The 14,752-nt window shown below is 38.9% G+C and overlaps 4 protein-coding genes across 4 annotated transcripts; 3 read left to right on the plus strand and 1 right to left on the minus strand.

Moving 5' to 3' along the window:
* Positions 1–1,742: 1,742 nt before the first annotated feature.
* Positions 1,743–2,297, plus strand: ATC70_013528 (uncharacterized protein; the record flags this gene model as incomplete). The annotated part of the gene is made up of 1 exon (XM_064832692.1): positions 1,743–2,297. One exon carries the CDS (start codon positions 1,743–1,745, stop codon positions 2,295–2,297), a length of 555 nt encoding a protein of 184 aa, XP_064675571.1.
* Positions 2,298–5,862: 3,565 nt separating this feature from the next.
* Positions 5,863–9,342, plus strand: ATC70_013529 (uncharacterized protein; the record flags this gene model as incomplete). Its single annotated transcript, XM_064832693.1, has 2 exons — positions 5,863–8,257; positions 8,519–9,342. The coding sequence occupies 2 exons, from the start codon at positions 5,863–5,865 to the stop codon at positions 9,340–9,342; spliced, it is 3,219 nt and encodes a 1,072-aa protein (XP_064675572.1).
* A 102-nt stretch (positions 9,343–9,444) lies between these two features.
* On the plus strand, positions 9,445–10,980 carry ATC70_013530 (uncharacterized protein; the record flags this gene model as incomplete). Its single annotated transcript, XM_064832694.1, has 1 exon — positions 9,445–10,980. One exon carries the CDS (start codon positions 9,445–9,447, stop codon positions 10,978–10,980), a length of 1,536 nt encoding a protein of 511 aa, XP_064675573.1.
* A 904-nt stretch (positions 10,981–11,884) lies between these two features.
* Positions 11,885–12,439, minus strand: ATC70_013531 (uncharacterized protein; the record flags this gene model as incomplete). The annotated part of the gene is made up of 1 exon (XM_064832695.1): positions 11,885–12,439. One exon carries the CDS (start codon positions 12,437–12,439, stop codon positions 11,885–11,887), a length of 555 nt encoding a protein of 184 aa, XP_064675574.1.
* Between the last annotated feature and the right edge of the window lie 2,313 nt (positions 12,440–14,752).

Here is a 14,752-nt window from a genome sequence, read left to right on the forward strand (position 1 = left end):
AGTTCTGGCACTTGTTTTGTGATTCAACGGAGGATTAAAGTAGCATGTTTGAAATTTTATAGCGTGTCAAATGCAAACTGATCACTGTGTGAATTTTTTTTTTTCAAGGTGGGAGATGATCCACAGGTACCTATAGATCACAACATGAGTTAGTGAGTTCATACCGTGCGAACAATTAAGAGCAATGGTGTCATTGGAATAGTTCAGCAGCGAAAATGTACTAGTTAAAAACGTCAAATTAGTTCAAATCTTGATCTTGATGTTATGTCTGTAGATTTCTGGCATTAATCCAATAGATTACTGGACGAGCATCTCTCGGTACATGCCCTTTAAAGTTTCATCAATTCCAAACTCATTATACTATGATGATACCTGATTACGAGGGTAACTTCCACTTTTTTCTCTATAAACACTGGATGCCTGCAGTAGTTCACGTTGAATACGTTGGTCGCTATTGTCACTATGAAGAGAAGGATGTGAATTTGGGGCTTTGGCATAAAATGATGTTCGTTGTAAGTGGCCTAAGACTGCTTACATACAGCAATGGTATAGATAATCATCTAAATTTGCAAAAGTAGGAATAGAATTAATGACTAGTTCAATTATGACATGAGTCAAGCCGAAATAATTCAATAAAAAGTAAATGGTGAGAAGCTGGCTAGTACGAATCACCAATCCCTGGGTAGATCTGGTTACCTTAAAAGTATTGCCATCATCGATTAAAAGGAAATATATCGGCACATGCAAAATCTTTGAAACGAGGTAAGAAATAGCAATCCATTGAATTGAGACCTGTTGGAAATTAATGGTAAACGACACATGTTTGGCAAGACATTTGGTATGGGGAGGACTGATACGTAGTGTGTAATACTGTGATGTCTATTATATTTTATACTTTTCCCTACTTGTTTAAAGAATGCTAGATCAAATAATTGCATCTTATCTTACTTTTGAATAAAGGAAAACATAAATTAGATCTTTTTTGATACTCTTTTTATTACAAATACAAAATTATAATACATGACAGATCAATAGGAAATCAACTAGTTGTAGCCCATCATCGTTTCAACCTCTGAGCCAATCAGATTGCTTGAAAACTCCGCTGACCTAAAAAAAAATTTGCGAGGGTTTCCCCCTGTTTTGATGTGAGGCAAAATTTTAAGCGCCGCTATAATAGCAATATAGCCGCTGCTATCATCAAACTTCCCCCAGGTGCTAGAGCATGCCTTACTTACACCACCTAGCTTTAGATTCTGGCGTTGAGACTCTCAATCATCACTAAAGTAAGTAGTGATAACCAAGTGGAGACAGCCTATCTACCTCCTAGCCTCGGATAGAGTCTTGTTGAGCTTCAGGGATAGGCACATCCACACAACGTAAAAAAGGTATGCTTCAAAGAAACATAAAAATAATAAAGGAAAGAATAAAAGAACATACTACTATAGGTGTATGGTAGTACATGGGCAAAAAATGGATACTCACACAAAGTGATTCAAAGAAAAGTATAAGTACAACATCAGAGATGCTCAAAAGAGCTCGTTGTTGCAACAAAATTGCATACATGAGCAAAGTGCATGGTAATAGTCGAATGTAAAGTAACGCAAACACACAAAACTGCAAAAGCAATGGTGGTATAAGTTTGCACTGCAACATAATGACTAACGTTGTCTCATGTGAAGCCACAGAGGCAACGTAACCAGCGAAAGAAGAAGAAAGCGCAACAAAGTAAAAATCATGATAAAATGCATTATCACGAGAAAGGAAGCAATAATACAAACATTCAAAGAAGTTTTATATCATTCCGACCAGAAGAAAGAAGATACTTACCACTTACCGCCACCACAGATAGACCAGAGGATACGCAATCACCAGATATAGACCAGAGAAAAAGCATGCACCAGACACAGTACACCAGAGAAGACCATATTAGCAACAGCAGCAGCAACACCAGCACCATGGAAAAACCAGAGAACAAACGACACCAGAGACCAGACAAAGACCAAACAACAAGCAACACCAGCAGAGACCAGACAAAGACCAAGAAGCAGACAGCAGAGACAGCAGAAAAGGAATGGCAGCAGCACCCACGTCAAACAGGCAAAAAAAAATTATCAAAACCTAACAAACAAATTCAGTTAGTACTGATTCTGCGTCTTCCAGTGCTCGTTTATCGAATGGTACCTACTATATCCTTCTTCAAAGAAGCAGTGTCAAGTTCTTTTAGCAATACAAGGCAGTGTGATCAGAAGTTGGAGTGTTATTATCATTCGAACAGTTTCAAAACCAACATGGTTTGATACTGAACGCGTTTTGCAAAAGGAAAAAAAAAAACGGGATGAAAAAAATGAGAGGGCGCCCTATCCGACGTCACGGCTAGTAAATTTGGCCTCAGTCTTCTGCCACAGCAGCTGTCGCTGCGGCACTCAAATTTGGGTTTGTGCAGTTGTCATTTTTGTGTTCAAATTTGGCTTGATCTGACATCCTTTAAACGTTTTTGCTAAATTTGACTATGAAAATTGTCACTGTTATACTTTACTTTCTATTGCGTTTATAAAGAGTCATTAAAGGCGCATCGAATGATGCTGGTTACATTTAGTTTTTAGACTGAAAATAATGAGCAATTTTCAAAAATATGAAAACAGGTTTTCTGTGAATATGTCAGAATTTAGCATATACAAGCCTCATAGAAAGGGTTTCCATTGTTGCATTCCATCTTTACGATTAATTTGATCTGATATGTATCATAAGAAAAGTCTTCATTTCTGAGGTGAAAAACGCGATCGTTTGATTTTCAAGAATTTTCCTTTACTAGTAGTACACATGAAAAACATAAGGATTTTCATGGATTTGCAATGACCCAAAAAAATTTGAAATGAGCATTAGTAAGTAAAGCGTGGTCAGGAAGAGACGTTCGGCCCTATTCCAAGCATCTACAACGCTCTGTAGCCTGAGTTATTCTTGCTTCAAAATGGTTAAATTTGGACAGAATTTGGCCTAAAAATAAGGCGTACTAGGTTTTGTTGCCGAAGAAATAAGTAAATTACAATTCTGTTTTATGGCCTAGACGTTTTACATTGTACGAAAGTTAACACCTAAGCGACTAACGCTTTCATGCTAATCCTGAGCCTTAGATCTTCCTTTTTGAAATGCGTGAATACGGTAATTTCATCCCTTGAGCGTCAATAATATTATGCGAATTGAATCTAATTATAAAATTTCAGGCTTTTATAAATCTAAAATTTACGGAGAAAAACAATAAAGATATAATAGAGTCAACGTGATAAAAGTATATTTTTATCAAATTGACAGGCGTAAAATAAAGCTAAAGAATCTCTATTACTGTCCAGGTAGATGATCCTTCTTATAATATAATTTAACAATGGATAGAGGTTCTACTAATTAAAGTGGACAAATAAGTCAACTCAGACCAATTAATAACAAATCCTGCTAAAAGACAACTCTAGCACACTAAGATTTAGCTTTGTCTGGATAAGTATTTAGACTCTTATCCTCCGAATTATCCTGATCTATCCTTTGTACAAGGATAATTAATATCAATTTATTAACGATGTATGTTCCCGTCATGAATTCGCTCAAAACCTTATATCTATAACCTACAGGCAGAGGATTTATAAAACCTTAAGGATTAACCTATAAAAGTCATCATACCATCGTATGTGCGGAATTTGAGGCTTGATAGACTAAAATTCACGGAAAAAAAAGAATAAAAAAACAGTAAAGTCAACTTGATAATGTTTAGAATAACGAAATATAGACAGAGTAAATACAATTAGAACTGAATATATTTATTATGTTATTCCAAGGTTGAATCGGGATCAAAAAAACTAGTGTAGATATCAAAGGTATTTATAGTTATTTGACAGTGCCGCAGCAATAGGACCTTGATCTTGAATGCGGGATAATTTTATAAGCCTTGAACCAGTAACGAGGATGTGCTGCATCAGAACTCATGAACCACCAGTCAAGGATAAACAACAAAGATGATCCAGGATAGAATGTTCTTCCTAATAGCTTTGACAGAAGAACATTTGTCGGAATTGAAACCCACTTCCAGGGACGAAAGGCCATAGGCTACCACTCTCTAGGAACCAGGATATAGATTAGCCATTTGATGGCACCACTCATGTTCCTTCGTGCTGCTTGAATAAAGACCTCACACTTCTACTATGCATCTCAGCTCATTCTCAGATCCTCTTATGTAATATACAACGCCTAATACATTTGCCTCTCAGAGATGATCTATATCCTAAACAGATAAAGGTATGTTTTATTATCAAACTGACAGGTGTAAAGTAAACTTAAGTCTCTCTACTGGCCAGGTAGATGATCCTTCTTATATACTATAACAATGGATAAAGTTCTATTAATTAGATTAACAAATAAGTCAACTCAGATCAACTAATGTCTAATCATGCTAAAAGACAACTCCAGCAAGCTAATCATGATTTAGCTCTATCTGGATGAATAATTAAACTCTCATCCAAAGTACCCTGATCTATCCTTTCTATAAGGATAATTAATATCGATCTAGTAGCATGTATCCGATAGGTACAGTCTTCTTAGTCTATATCAATAGTACATATCTGAGTGTATATCGCTAAGCATACATCTTTAGCATGTATCTGGATATATGGCATGTCTATAGCATGTCTCATATATAGTACAAGTCTGTAGTACATAAAGTATCTGTAGCTAGTATCACGGATATAAGCATGTGCCTTATAGCGTGGATCATGAAGTGCACATCTGAAGCAACAAGCTCATATTGCATTAATCTTGGTGCCTATCCAGATATGGTAAACATCCGTAGTCAATGTCGGAATACAAGTATAAGTCTATAGTGCCATCCATGTCCGTGGTGCCATCTATAGCCTATATCTTATATAGTATGAATCTTATAGTACTAGCGTATCTGAAGTCCATATCTTCTTATAGTATAAATCGATATCGTACATCTAATCCAGTGCACATATAATTTGTAACTAAATCTGGTAACTGGATGAACTGTCGGAATTCAGATCATAGTGGATGTATTCCGCAAGCGTAATTGACTTACTCTTCTAGCAATGCAACCGACTACCCCCCCCCCTTCGTTTTAGGTCGAATTCTGTTCAAATCTAGTCATTTTCAAGCACGAATAACTCATGCCACAAAGCGTTTTGAGGGCTTGGATTAGTACCACACGCCTCCTTTTGGCCACGCTTTACTTCCTGATGCTTTATCTCAAATCTCTTTGGGTCATTGCAAATCCATGAAAATTCGCATATTTTTCATGTGTATTAGCAAGGGAAAATTCTTGAAAACCAAACGATCGCGTTTTTCACCTCAGAAATGAAGACTTTTCTTATGATACATATCAGATCAAATTAATCGTAAAGATGGAATGCAACAATGGAAACCCTTTCTATGAGGCTTGTATATGCTAAATTCTGACATATTTGTTGTGCCAGAAGGGCTACAACTGTCTATAAAGATTAAGGTATTCTTGATGGGTAGATATGTCTGTGTTGTGCAACAACATGGACAAGCTATGATAAGTGAAGTGCATCTCAGCTATCTAAATACTGAGGTTCACCAGATGTGATAAGCGTTGTACAAGATAAATTGCTACTTTGGCATTCAGAACTTAGTATAAATAGAATAACTCTTGTCTTCATCAATAAATCTTTAGTTTTTGTGTCTGATCTTATTCAAATAAGTCTTTTCTTGTTTTTATAATATTGAACATTTTTTATAAGCTACAAATAATAATCCTTTTATTCTTTGTGCTTAACATTTTTTAAGATCGTGTAAATCAGAATCTTCCAGATTTTAACCTACCTATCTAATTTAAACCGAAATATGACTATGAATGATTCTACTGTGTCTCCTGCAGAACAGAACAAGAGTTCAGATGTTCAAGCTGTTGGAAGCGAGCTTTCATACGGAGGAGCTGTAGAGCGACTTCGTCAGGAGGTTCATGGGTTGATCGCTGAAGTTGCGAACAGTGGGGACAAGTCGGACGAAGAGGTCGACGCTTTGAAGGCTGCCCTGTCAAAGAAGTGCTCTAACTTGGAGGCTATAGAGAAAGCTCTCTCTATGGTCACACCTAACCAGAGTCCTTCCCAAGTAACAGTGGTTAGTCAAGGTGTGGCTAATAGTTCAACTGTACCTGATGATCTTCCTTTGTTTCAATGGTTTGGACGTGTCAAAGATGAAAAAAAGGAAGTTTTTGCCAACATTGAGGAGTGTTGTCGCCGGTTTTCCGATAAGTTGAGCAGTTGCACGCTTGATCTTGACGAACACTGGTATCGTTTGCTTCCTCCTTGTCTTCCCGGCGATCTTCGCAATTGGCTTGATGAGTTTGTGAAAGCATCTGGCTCCACTGTGTCTTGGGCTACCTTGAAGGGAGCTATCATCGGTCGTTTTGGTACACCAAAAGAACAGCTCAGATTCGAAAGAATTAGGGAGTTTCTTCGTTGTACTAAAGGAAACGAAGAATCCGTTGATGGTTTCGTAGAGCGGTTTAAGACGTTGAGAAATAGAGCTGACATCAGTGATAAGGGTGTCGTAGCGATGGTGTTTTTTGACGCTTTCCCCAAGGTTACCGCTAGGTTGCTAATGGTTGCTATGAGTCAGGCACCAGAATCGTCATTTTATGACATTGATTATGTGTCCTCTCTCGTGCGCAAGATGGATATGATGGCTATTGAGACGGGTCAAGAATCTTTGGGCTCTGTTTTTGATGGAAGAAAACGCGCTGCTGACATACCTGTTTCGAACGAAGCAAAGAAGTCTCGGTACGCACCTTCTTCTAGTGGAAACGCTTTTCAAAGTAGCTCTTCGTCGAGATCCAATGGTCCCTCGTCCAACTCTCCACGTTCTAGTGCTAATCGTTTTGGCAAAACATTTGCTGAACATGTTGCTGAAGGGACTTGCTCCAAATGTAACGGTCCTCGACCAAAGGGGCAGATGCATCACTGCAACACTGCTATTCGTACTGGTGGTGGTAACACCCATCAGGGCAATGGTGGTAAAAAAGTTTTGCGTGCCATGACTAAGAAACGTGGTGGCAAACATTCGATGGATGCTGCAATCCAAGCTGCTTTTCTCTCTGCTCGTGTTGATCGTGCGTTAGCTGAGAAAGGTGCTTCTTCCCCTGCTCTCTCCTCTGCTGAACAATCGGTGGATGATGTTGTCCTTGCTCCTTCTTCTGGTGGTAGTGACAATGTTGATGTTGACCAAGATGCTGTGATGAGTGAAGCTCATGGTATCTTTGAGGATACTGACCTGGTGAATCGTGCCCAGTCTATTCTTCTTGAAAAAGAGATGAGTAGCATGTCTGTGGACGACGATACGCTACAAAATATATTTGCTCAGCAATGTAAGTTCGATGCTAGATTTAGTGCTCCACCTACTATGACCACCAATGCTATTTGTGTTCCTATTGTGGTTCAAAATGTCATTTGCTTTGGCTTAGTGGATACGGGTGCTACGTTTTCGTGCGTCACTGACAAGTTCTTTCAATTCTTAGGAGGAACCTCTCTTGCTGGATTTGAGGCTAATGATGATGATGAGAGCTTTGTTCAAATGGCTCATGAAGTAACGACTGTGCCTAGAATAGGTGCGGTACGTTTGCACATTAGCTACAATAAATCAAATAAAAACCATTTGTTTGAAGTATTTCCATTCTATTCTGAGGAAAACGTACCTGTGTTGCTTGGTATGGATATTTTGTCCAAGCTTGGCATTGGTCTTACGGGCTTGGTGAGTCAACATGGCTTTCAATCAGGTCCTCGTGTACCAGATCCTATTGATGATGGTATTACTCCAAACGCACATCCTTTTGGTAGTGAGGAAGAGAGACAACCGTTTCTACTTGCACTAAAGGGGTTGTTAGAAGAGAATTCGCGCATTGATATGAAGAATACTCAGTGTAATCTGCCGGATTCGATTATTAAGCTTGATACTAAACCAGGTGCTGTCGCTTGGCGAGCTCAATATCCTTTGCCTGAAGCTTATCGTGATGCTGTTGCCAAACAAATTCAGATATGGCTTGATGAGGGTGTTGTTGAAAGATCTGCTAGTCATACACGTTTCAATCATCCATTGTTGGTTGTAAAGAAAAAGGACGCTGATGGTAATTACACAATGTCTAAGCCTAGAGTGGTGTGTGACGTTCGTAAGTTGAATGCTATCTTGGAAGTGGATGACAAACAACAGTTACCTTTGATCTCTCATATCCATCAGAGCATTGGTACGAAAATGATTCATACTTGTCTCGATATCCATGCTTGCTTTACTAGTTTTGGTTTGGATCCAGAGCAAGCTCATAAAGTTTCATTTACTTGTCCCTTCACGAATATCCAATACACCCATAAAAAGGCTGCTTATGGAATTCGCCATGTCTGATCGGTGGTTGTACGCACATTGCAAACACTGCTCTCTGATTTGAATACAAGCTCTAGTTCTACTTCGTTTCCTACTGATGGTGATCACTCGGTTTCCTGCTATGTAGATGACATCTTATGCAGTAGTAATGGGAGCCTACAAGATCACTATGCGTTGGTTGCTGAGGTAATTCGTCGTTTAACCGATGCTAATTTGGTGCTCAATCCTGAGAAAGTCGTCTTCGCTCAGCGTAGTATTTATCTCTTGGGATGGAGCGTTATTAATGGTAAATTACTGCCTGACGGTAGAAAACTTACCAACATTGCAGATTGGCCGGCTATTACCACTGGTCGTCAATTGGCATCTTTCTTGGGTTTAATGTCGTACTTTCGTGCTGCCATTCCATGTTATTCTCGTCTGACTCGAGATCTTGATAGCTTGAAACAGTACAAAGATCTAACAGATGTTTGGAATGAGTCTCATACAAAAGCGATTGCCGACTTGAAGGATGCACTTACGATGGCACTTGTGCTGTCACCTCCTGATTTTTCGATTCGATTTCACTTGGCTACTGATGCTAGTTTAACTGCTCTTGGCGCGGCTTTATATCAAGTGGTCAACGATGAAATTCGATATGTAGGTCTCGTATCTCGTAAATTGTCTGTTTCTGAGCGTAACTACAGTACTACGAAAAGGGAATTGCTAGGGATTTGCTATGCCTTGGTTAAGTTTCATCGTTTTCTGTATATGCGAGAGTTTACCTTACATACGGACCATAAGAGTCTGATCTACTTGAATACACAGGAAGTCCCCAATGCACTCATGCTTGGATGGTGGGAGACCATTTTTTCTTATACTTTCGATATTGTGCATTTGCCCGGTGTCCTTAACGTAATTCCTGATGCTTTATCTCGACTTTACGAAGATTCGGATGCTGATGCTTCAGCATGACATCTTCTGGGGGGCAGGTACTATGCTGATGGTGGTGAAAGTGTAAAGAGAAAGAAAAAGGGTTCCAAAAACAAACTCAAGGTTGTCACACCTTCGCCTCCAATGAAACGTACTTTGGTCAAGACAACTAAGGCGTTACGATCTAATTCTTCTAGCAACTATGCACGCACTGCGGTAAACGCTACTCTTATCAAAGATGGCACCACCACAGCTGTCTCGCAAAAGCAAAAGGAATTCATATTGCGTACGCTTAGGTTTGCTGACTATGTCACTCCTCCTGCTAATGAAAGAGACAATATGATCATTGCTCAGCATCTGGTTGGACATTTTGGGATCAAACATGTTGAAACTGCAATTCATCATGAAGGGTTTCACTGGGTGAACATTCGGAAAGACATAGAAAGAATATTAGCTGATTGTGACGAGTGTAACAGGTACAATATCGCTAGAGAGGGATATCATCCTTTCCGTAGTGTCAATGCAGCCCAACCTTTGGATCATTGGTGCATGGATCTCGGTGATATGGGTGTTACTAGCTCTTTCGGCAGCAACTTTCTGTTTGTCCTTACTGATTACTTTACGAGATTTACTGTGATAAGATGCATTCCAGACAAGAAGGCTACGACAATTGCCAGGGAAATGCTTCAAGTTTTCTCACTTTTTGGATGGCCAATCAAGTTGACTTCAGACAGAGGCCTGGAATGGATAAATGAGGTGGTCCGTGCTATGATGGACATCAGTGGGATAGACCATCGCCTGTCATTAGGGTACAATCCATTGGGTAACTCGGTTTCTGAGTCATTTATCAAAATATGTAAGTTAACGACTATCAAGTTGTTAAAAGGTAAGAGGGATCAATGGGAGCACTTCATTCCGTGGGTGAATTACTGCATCAATGTCAAGTATGCTCGGTTACATAAATCTCGTCCGTATACACTTTTGTTTAATCGTCAACCAAATGGTCTGGCTGATTATTCAAAGGTGGACTATTCCAAACGTTTGGAGAAAGCTGATAATAGACTCATTGACAAACGATACCGTTTTGTACAAGATGTTCTTATCCCGGCTATTTCTAAGCGTATTGTGGATACACAAAATGCTGATCATGCTAACTTTGCGAAGAAACATAAGGTCATTGCCGAACCCTATCCTATTGGTAGTAAGGTTATGATTAAAAATGTTCATCGTCAAAATAAGTTAGATGAACGGTATGAAGGACCTTATTTGATTCATAGTATAACCGATAAAGGTTCCTATGTGCTGGCTGACAAGACGGGTGCACTCCTTAGTCGAGATGTGCCTACCCATCATATCAAGTACCAAGTCGCTGCGAATCCTCAGCCAATCACAATTGATGAATTCTCTGCAGAGCATTACGAAATTCAAGCTGTGATTGATCATAGAGGATCTCCTGGTAACTATGAGTATAAGGTAAAATGGAAAGGGTTCGATGATCCTAGTGAAGATACTTGGGAGCCTGTGAAAAACTTTGATTCGGCCAAACACATTGAGTTGTATTGGGCTCGAAGAGAAGGTGCAAAGGCTGCTGGTAAACGTAGGTTAGCTCCTCAAACAGTTAACTGGCGAACTACTACTACTCGCGAAATTGGTCAGAGTGGTAGATCAAACAGGTCTTAAATGGCTACTAGCATGATGGGATCAAGTCTTTTCCTTACATTTTTGTCCTATGAAAGGTTTTTACACAAGGTTTTTACTGACTGATCTCGGATGCAGTGTCATTTGGTAATTATTTATTGGAAAGTGCTTTATGTGCTATATTGTCATGATGTTTTGTAATCTGGGATTACGAAATGTCCACAAGAAGTACCTGAATCTGGGGGGGCAATGTTGTGCCAGAAGGGCTACAACTGTCTATAAAGATTAAGGTATTCTTGATGGGTAGATATGTCTGTGTTGTGCAACAACATGGACAAGCTATGATAAGTGAAGTGCATCTCAGCTATCTAAATACTGAGGTTCACCAGATGTGATAAGCGTTGTACAAGATAAATTGCTACTTTGGCATTCAGAACTTAGTATAAATAGAATAACTCTTGTCTTCATCAATAAATCTTTAGTTTTTGTGTCTGATCTTATTCAAATAAGTCTTTTCTTGTTTTTATAATATTGAACATTTTTTATAAGCTACAAATAATAATCCTTTTATTCTTTGTGCTTAACAATATTCACAGAAAACCTGTTTTCATATTTTTGAAAATTGCTCATTATTTTCAGTCTAAAAACTAAATGTAACCAGCATCATTCGATGCGCCTTTAATGACTCTTTATAAACGCAATAGAAAGTAAAGTATAACAATGACAATTTTCATAGTCAAATTTAGCAAAAACGTTTAAAGGATGTCAGATCAAGCCAAATTTGAACACAAAAATGACAACTGCACAAACCCAAATTTGAGTGCCGCAGCGACAGCTGCTGTGGCAGAAGACTGAGGCCAAATTTACTAGCCGTGACGTCGGATAGGGCGCCCTCTCATTTTTTTCATCCCGTTTTTTTTTTTCCTTTTGCAAAACGCGTTCAGTATCAAACCATGTTGGTTTTGAAACTGTTCGAATGATAATAACACTCCAACTTCTGATCACACTGCCTTGTATTGCTAAAAGAACTTGACACTGCTTCTTTGAAGAAGGATATAGTAGGTACCATTCGATAAACGAGCACTGGAAGACGCAGAATCAGTACTAACTGAATTTGTTTGTTAGGTTTTGATAATTTTTTTTTGCCTGTTTGACGTGGGTGCTGCTGCCATTCCTTTTCTGCTGTCTCTGCTGTCTGCTTCTTGGTCTTTGTCTGGTCTCTGCTGGTGTTGCTTGTTGTTTGGTCTTTGTCTGGTCTCTGGTGTCGTTTGTTCTCTGGTTTTTCCATGGTGCTGGTGTTGCTGCTGCTGTTGCTAATATGGTCTTCTCTGGTGTACTGTGTCTGGTGCATGCTTTTTCTCTGGTCTATATCTGGTGATTGCGTATCCTCTGGTCTATCTGTGGTGGTGGTAAGTGGTAAGTATCTTCTTTCTTCTGGTCGGAATGATATAAAACTTCTTTGAATGTTTGTATTATTGCTTCCTTTCTCGTGATAATGCATTTTATCATGATTTTTACTTTGTTGCGCTTTCTTCTTCTTTCGCTGGTTACGTTGCCTCTGTGGCTTCACATGAGACAACGTTAGTCATTATGTTGCAGTGCAAACTTATACCACCATTACTTTTGCAGTTTTGTGTGTTTGCGTTACTTTACATTCGACTATTACCATGCACTTTGCTCATGTATGCAATTTTTTTGCAACAACGAGCTCTTTTGAGCATCTCTGATGTTGTACTTATACTTTTCTTTGAATCACTTTGTGTGAGTATCCATTTTTTGCCCATGTACTACTATACACCTATAGTAGTATGTTCTTTTATTCTTTCCTTTATTATTTTTATGTTTCTTTGAAGCATACCTTTTTTTTACGTTGTGTGGATGTGCCTATCCCTGAAGCTCAACAAGACTCTATCCGAGGCTAGGAGGTAGATAGGCTGTCTCCACTTGGTTATCACTACTTACTTTAGTGATGATTGAGAGTCTCAACGCCAGAATCTAAAGCTAGGTGGTGTAAGTAAGGCATGCTCTAGCACCTGGGGGAAGTTTGATGATAGCAGCGGCTATATTGCTATTATAGCGGCGCTTAAAATTTTGCCTCACATCAAAACAGGGGGAAACCCTCGCAAATTTTTCTTTAGGTCAGCGGAGTTTTCAAGCAATCTGATTGGCTCAGAGGTTGAAACGATGATGGGCTACAACTAGTTGATTTCCTATTGATCTGTCATGTATTATAATTTTGTATTTGTAATAAAAAGAGTATCAAAAAAGATCTAATTTATGTTTTCCTTTATTCAAAAGTAAGATAAGATGCAATTATTCATCACACAGTTTTATGCGAAGGATATTCTTTAATAAATTCACTATGTGAGGAAAGTCATCATAATGGTGCAGTAGTATATTAGGTACCAGATCTTCCCAATGCCGTGTACTTTGCCAAACATACGCCGTTTATGATTGATTCCCAACATGTTTCAATGCCATGAGGTGCTACGTTTTACCCCATTTTACATTATTTTGGAAGTTTAAAAGTGTTTCCGAAAAACCGTTTCCAATTCATGGTTTGGATCATCCAAAATCAAGTTCCAAAATACTGTTGCTGGAACCCAAAGGCTGGGAGGAAGTAACACAACTCGTAGCCTTAAGTAACTGCTTAATATCTAGCCGGTTACTGTGATAGAAGAAGTAAACAAGCGCATTGAACGGGGAGGACGCAAGTCCATTGAAAGAAGAGCAACCAGGTTACAGTGACCCAAGATGATAAATCGCCGTATGCAAAGAACAACGGGAGGCAAACAGTTAGGTATTTTAAACATGCTTATCACCAAAAGTCTCGATATATGTGGTAGAGCTATTTTTTTGATGAACTCACAAAAGAGGCCTCAGGAAAAAAGACATCTCGTAAGTATGATACATGTAGAGCGAAAGAAACTTCTCGTTTCAGATGTTCCTTTATTGATTGCTTGAAAAGAAGACGCTTTCAAGATGAGAAATGTCCTTTGATTTCATATCAAAAGGATTCGCTCGCCAATTAACTGAAGAATAACGATTTTATTTATCAAAGCCTCGAGAAGAGTAGACGATTCAGAAGAACTATGCCTCAGATAGAACTATCCTTTTTATAATATTTTCTGAGATATTAGATTCTTGAATAATATATTCATGCCAAATATATTAGGAAGCTTCTAGTATATATGCAAGATGTATACAGGATAACTAAACGCACCATCCTCTGTTGCCGGATTCGGCCAATAGGCCAAGTTTAGAGACTATCCAGTCTGTACATTACCCTTGTTGATTACTATGACGCTGTATTATCTTCCAATTTACCTACAGAGGCCGGTGAAATAACCACTCACCATAAAATAGGCAGTGTCATTGAGAAAAGATCTATAGTTTGATTTCCTTGTCAATGGCTGTAAGGTCATTGTGCTATTTTACAGTGCACTGATGCTCTAACGACTGGGCAAGCAGACCTATCTGCCATAATTCAAGTCCCCTACCATCAGTGCAAAGAATCTGGACTGACCATAAGCCTGGATTGCTGACTTGCACTTTCAACAAAAGTAGAGGCTCCAAAAAGAAAAACTACTATCTGTAAAGAAGAGAGAAAGGTAGAAAAGGGCGGGGGTGGGGAAATTGATAGTTTGACACTGTGAGAGAGTGCAAGAAGCATATGCAAACAAGCTGTCAATGGCTTGTCTATTGTTTTACTTGTGCCAAATGTTTGCCTTAAGCTAAGAGAGGGTAGTAACCAACAGAAATGGCAGCAACTCATACATAAGCTCAGCATGTATATCAGAGACTTGCCAGCTGC

The sequence above is a fragment of the Mucor velutinosus genome, assembly GCF_035048745.1.
Source record: "Mucor velutinosus strain NIH1002 chromosome Unknown tig00001577, whole genome shotgun sequence".
In the NCBI taxonomy this organism is placed as follows: Eukaryota; Fungi; Mucoromycota; class Mucoromycetes; order Mucorales; family Mucoraceae; genus Mucor; species Mucor velutinosus.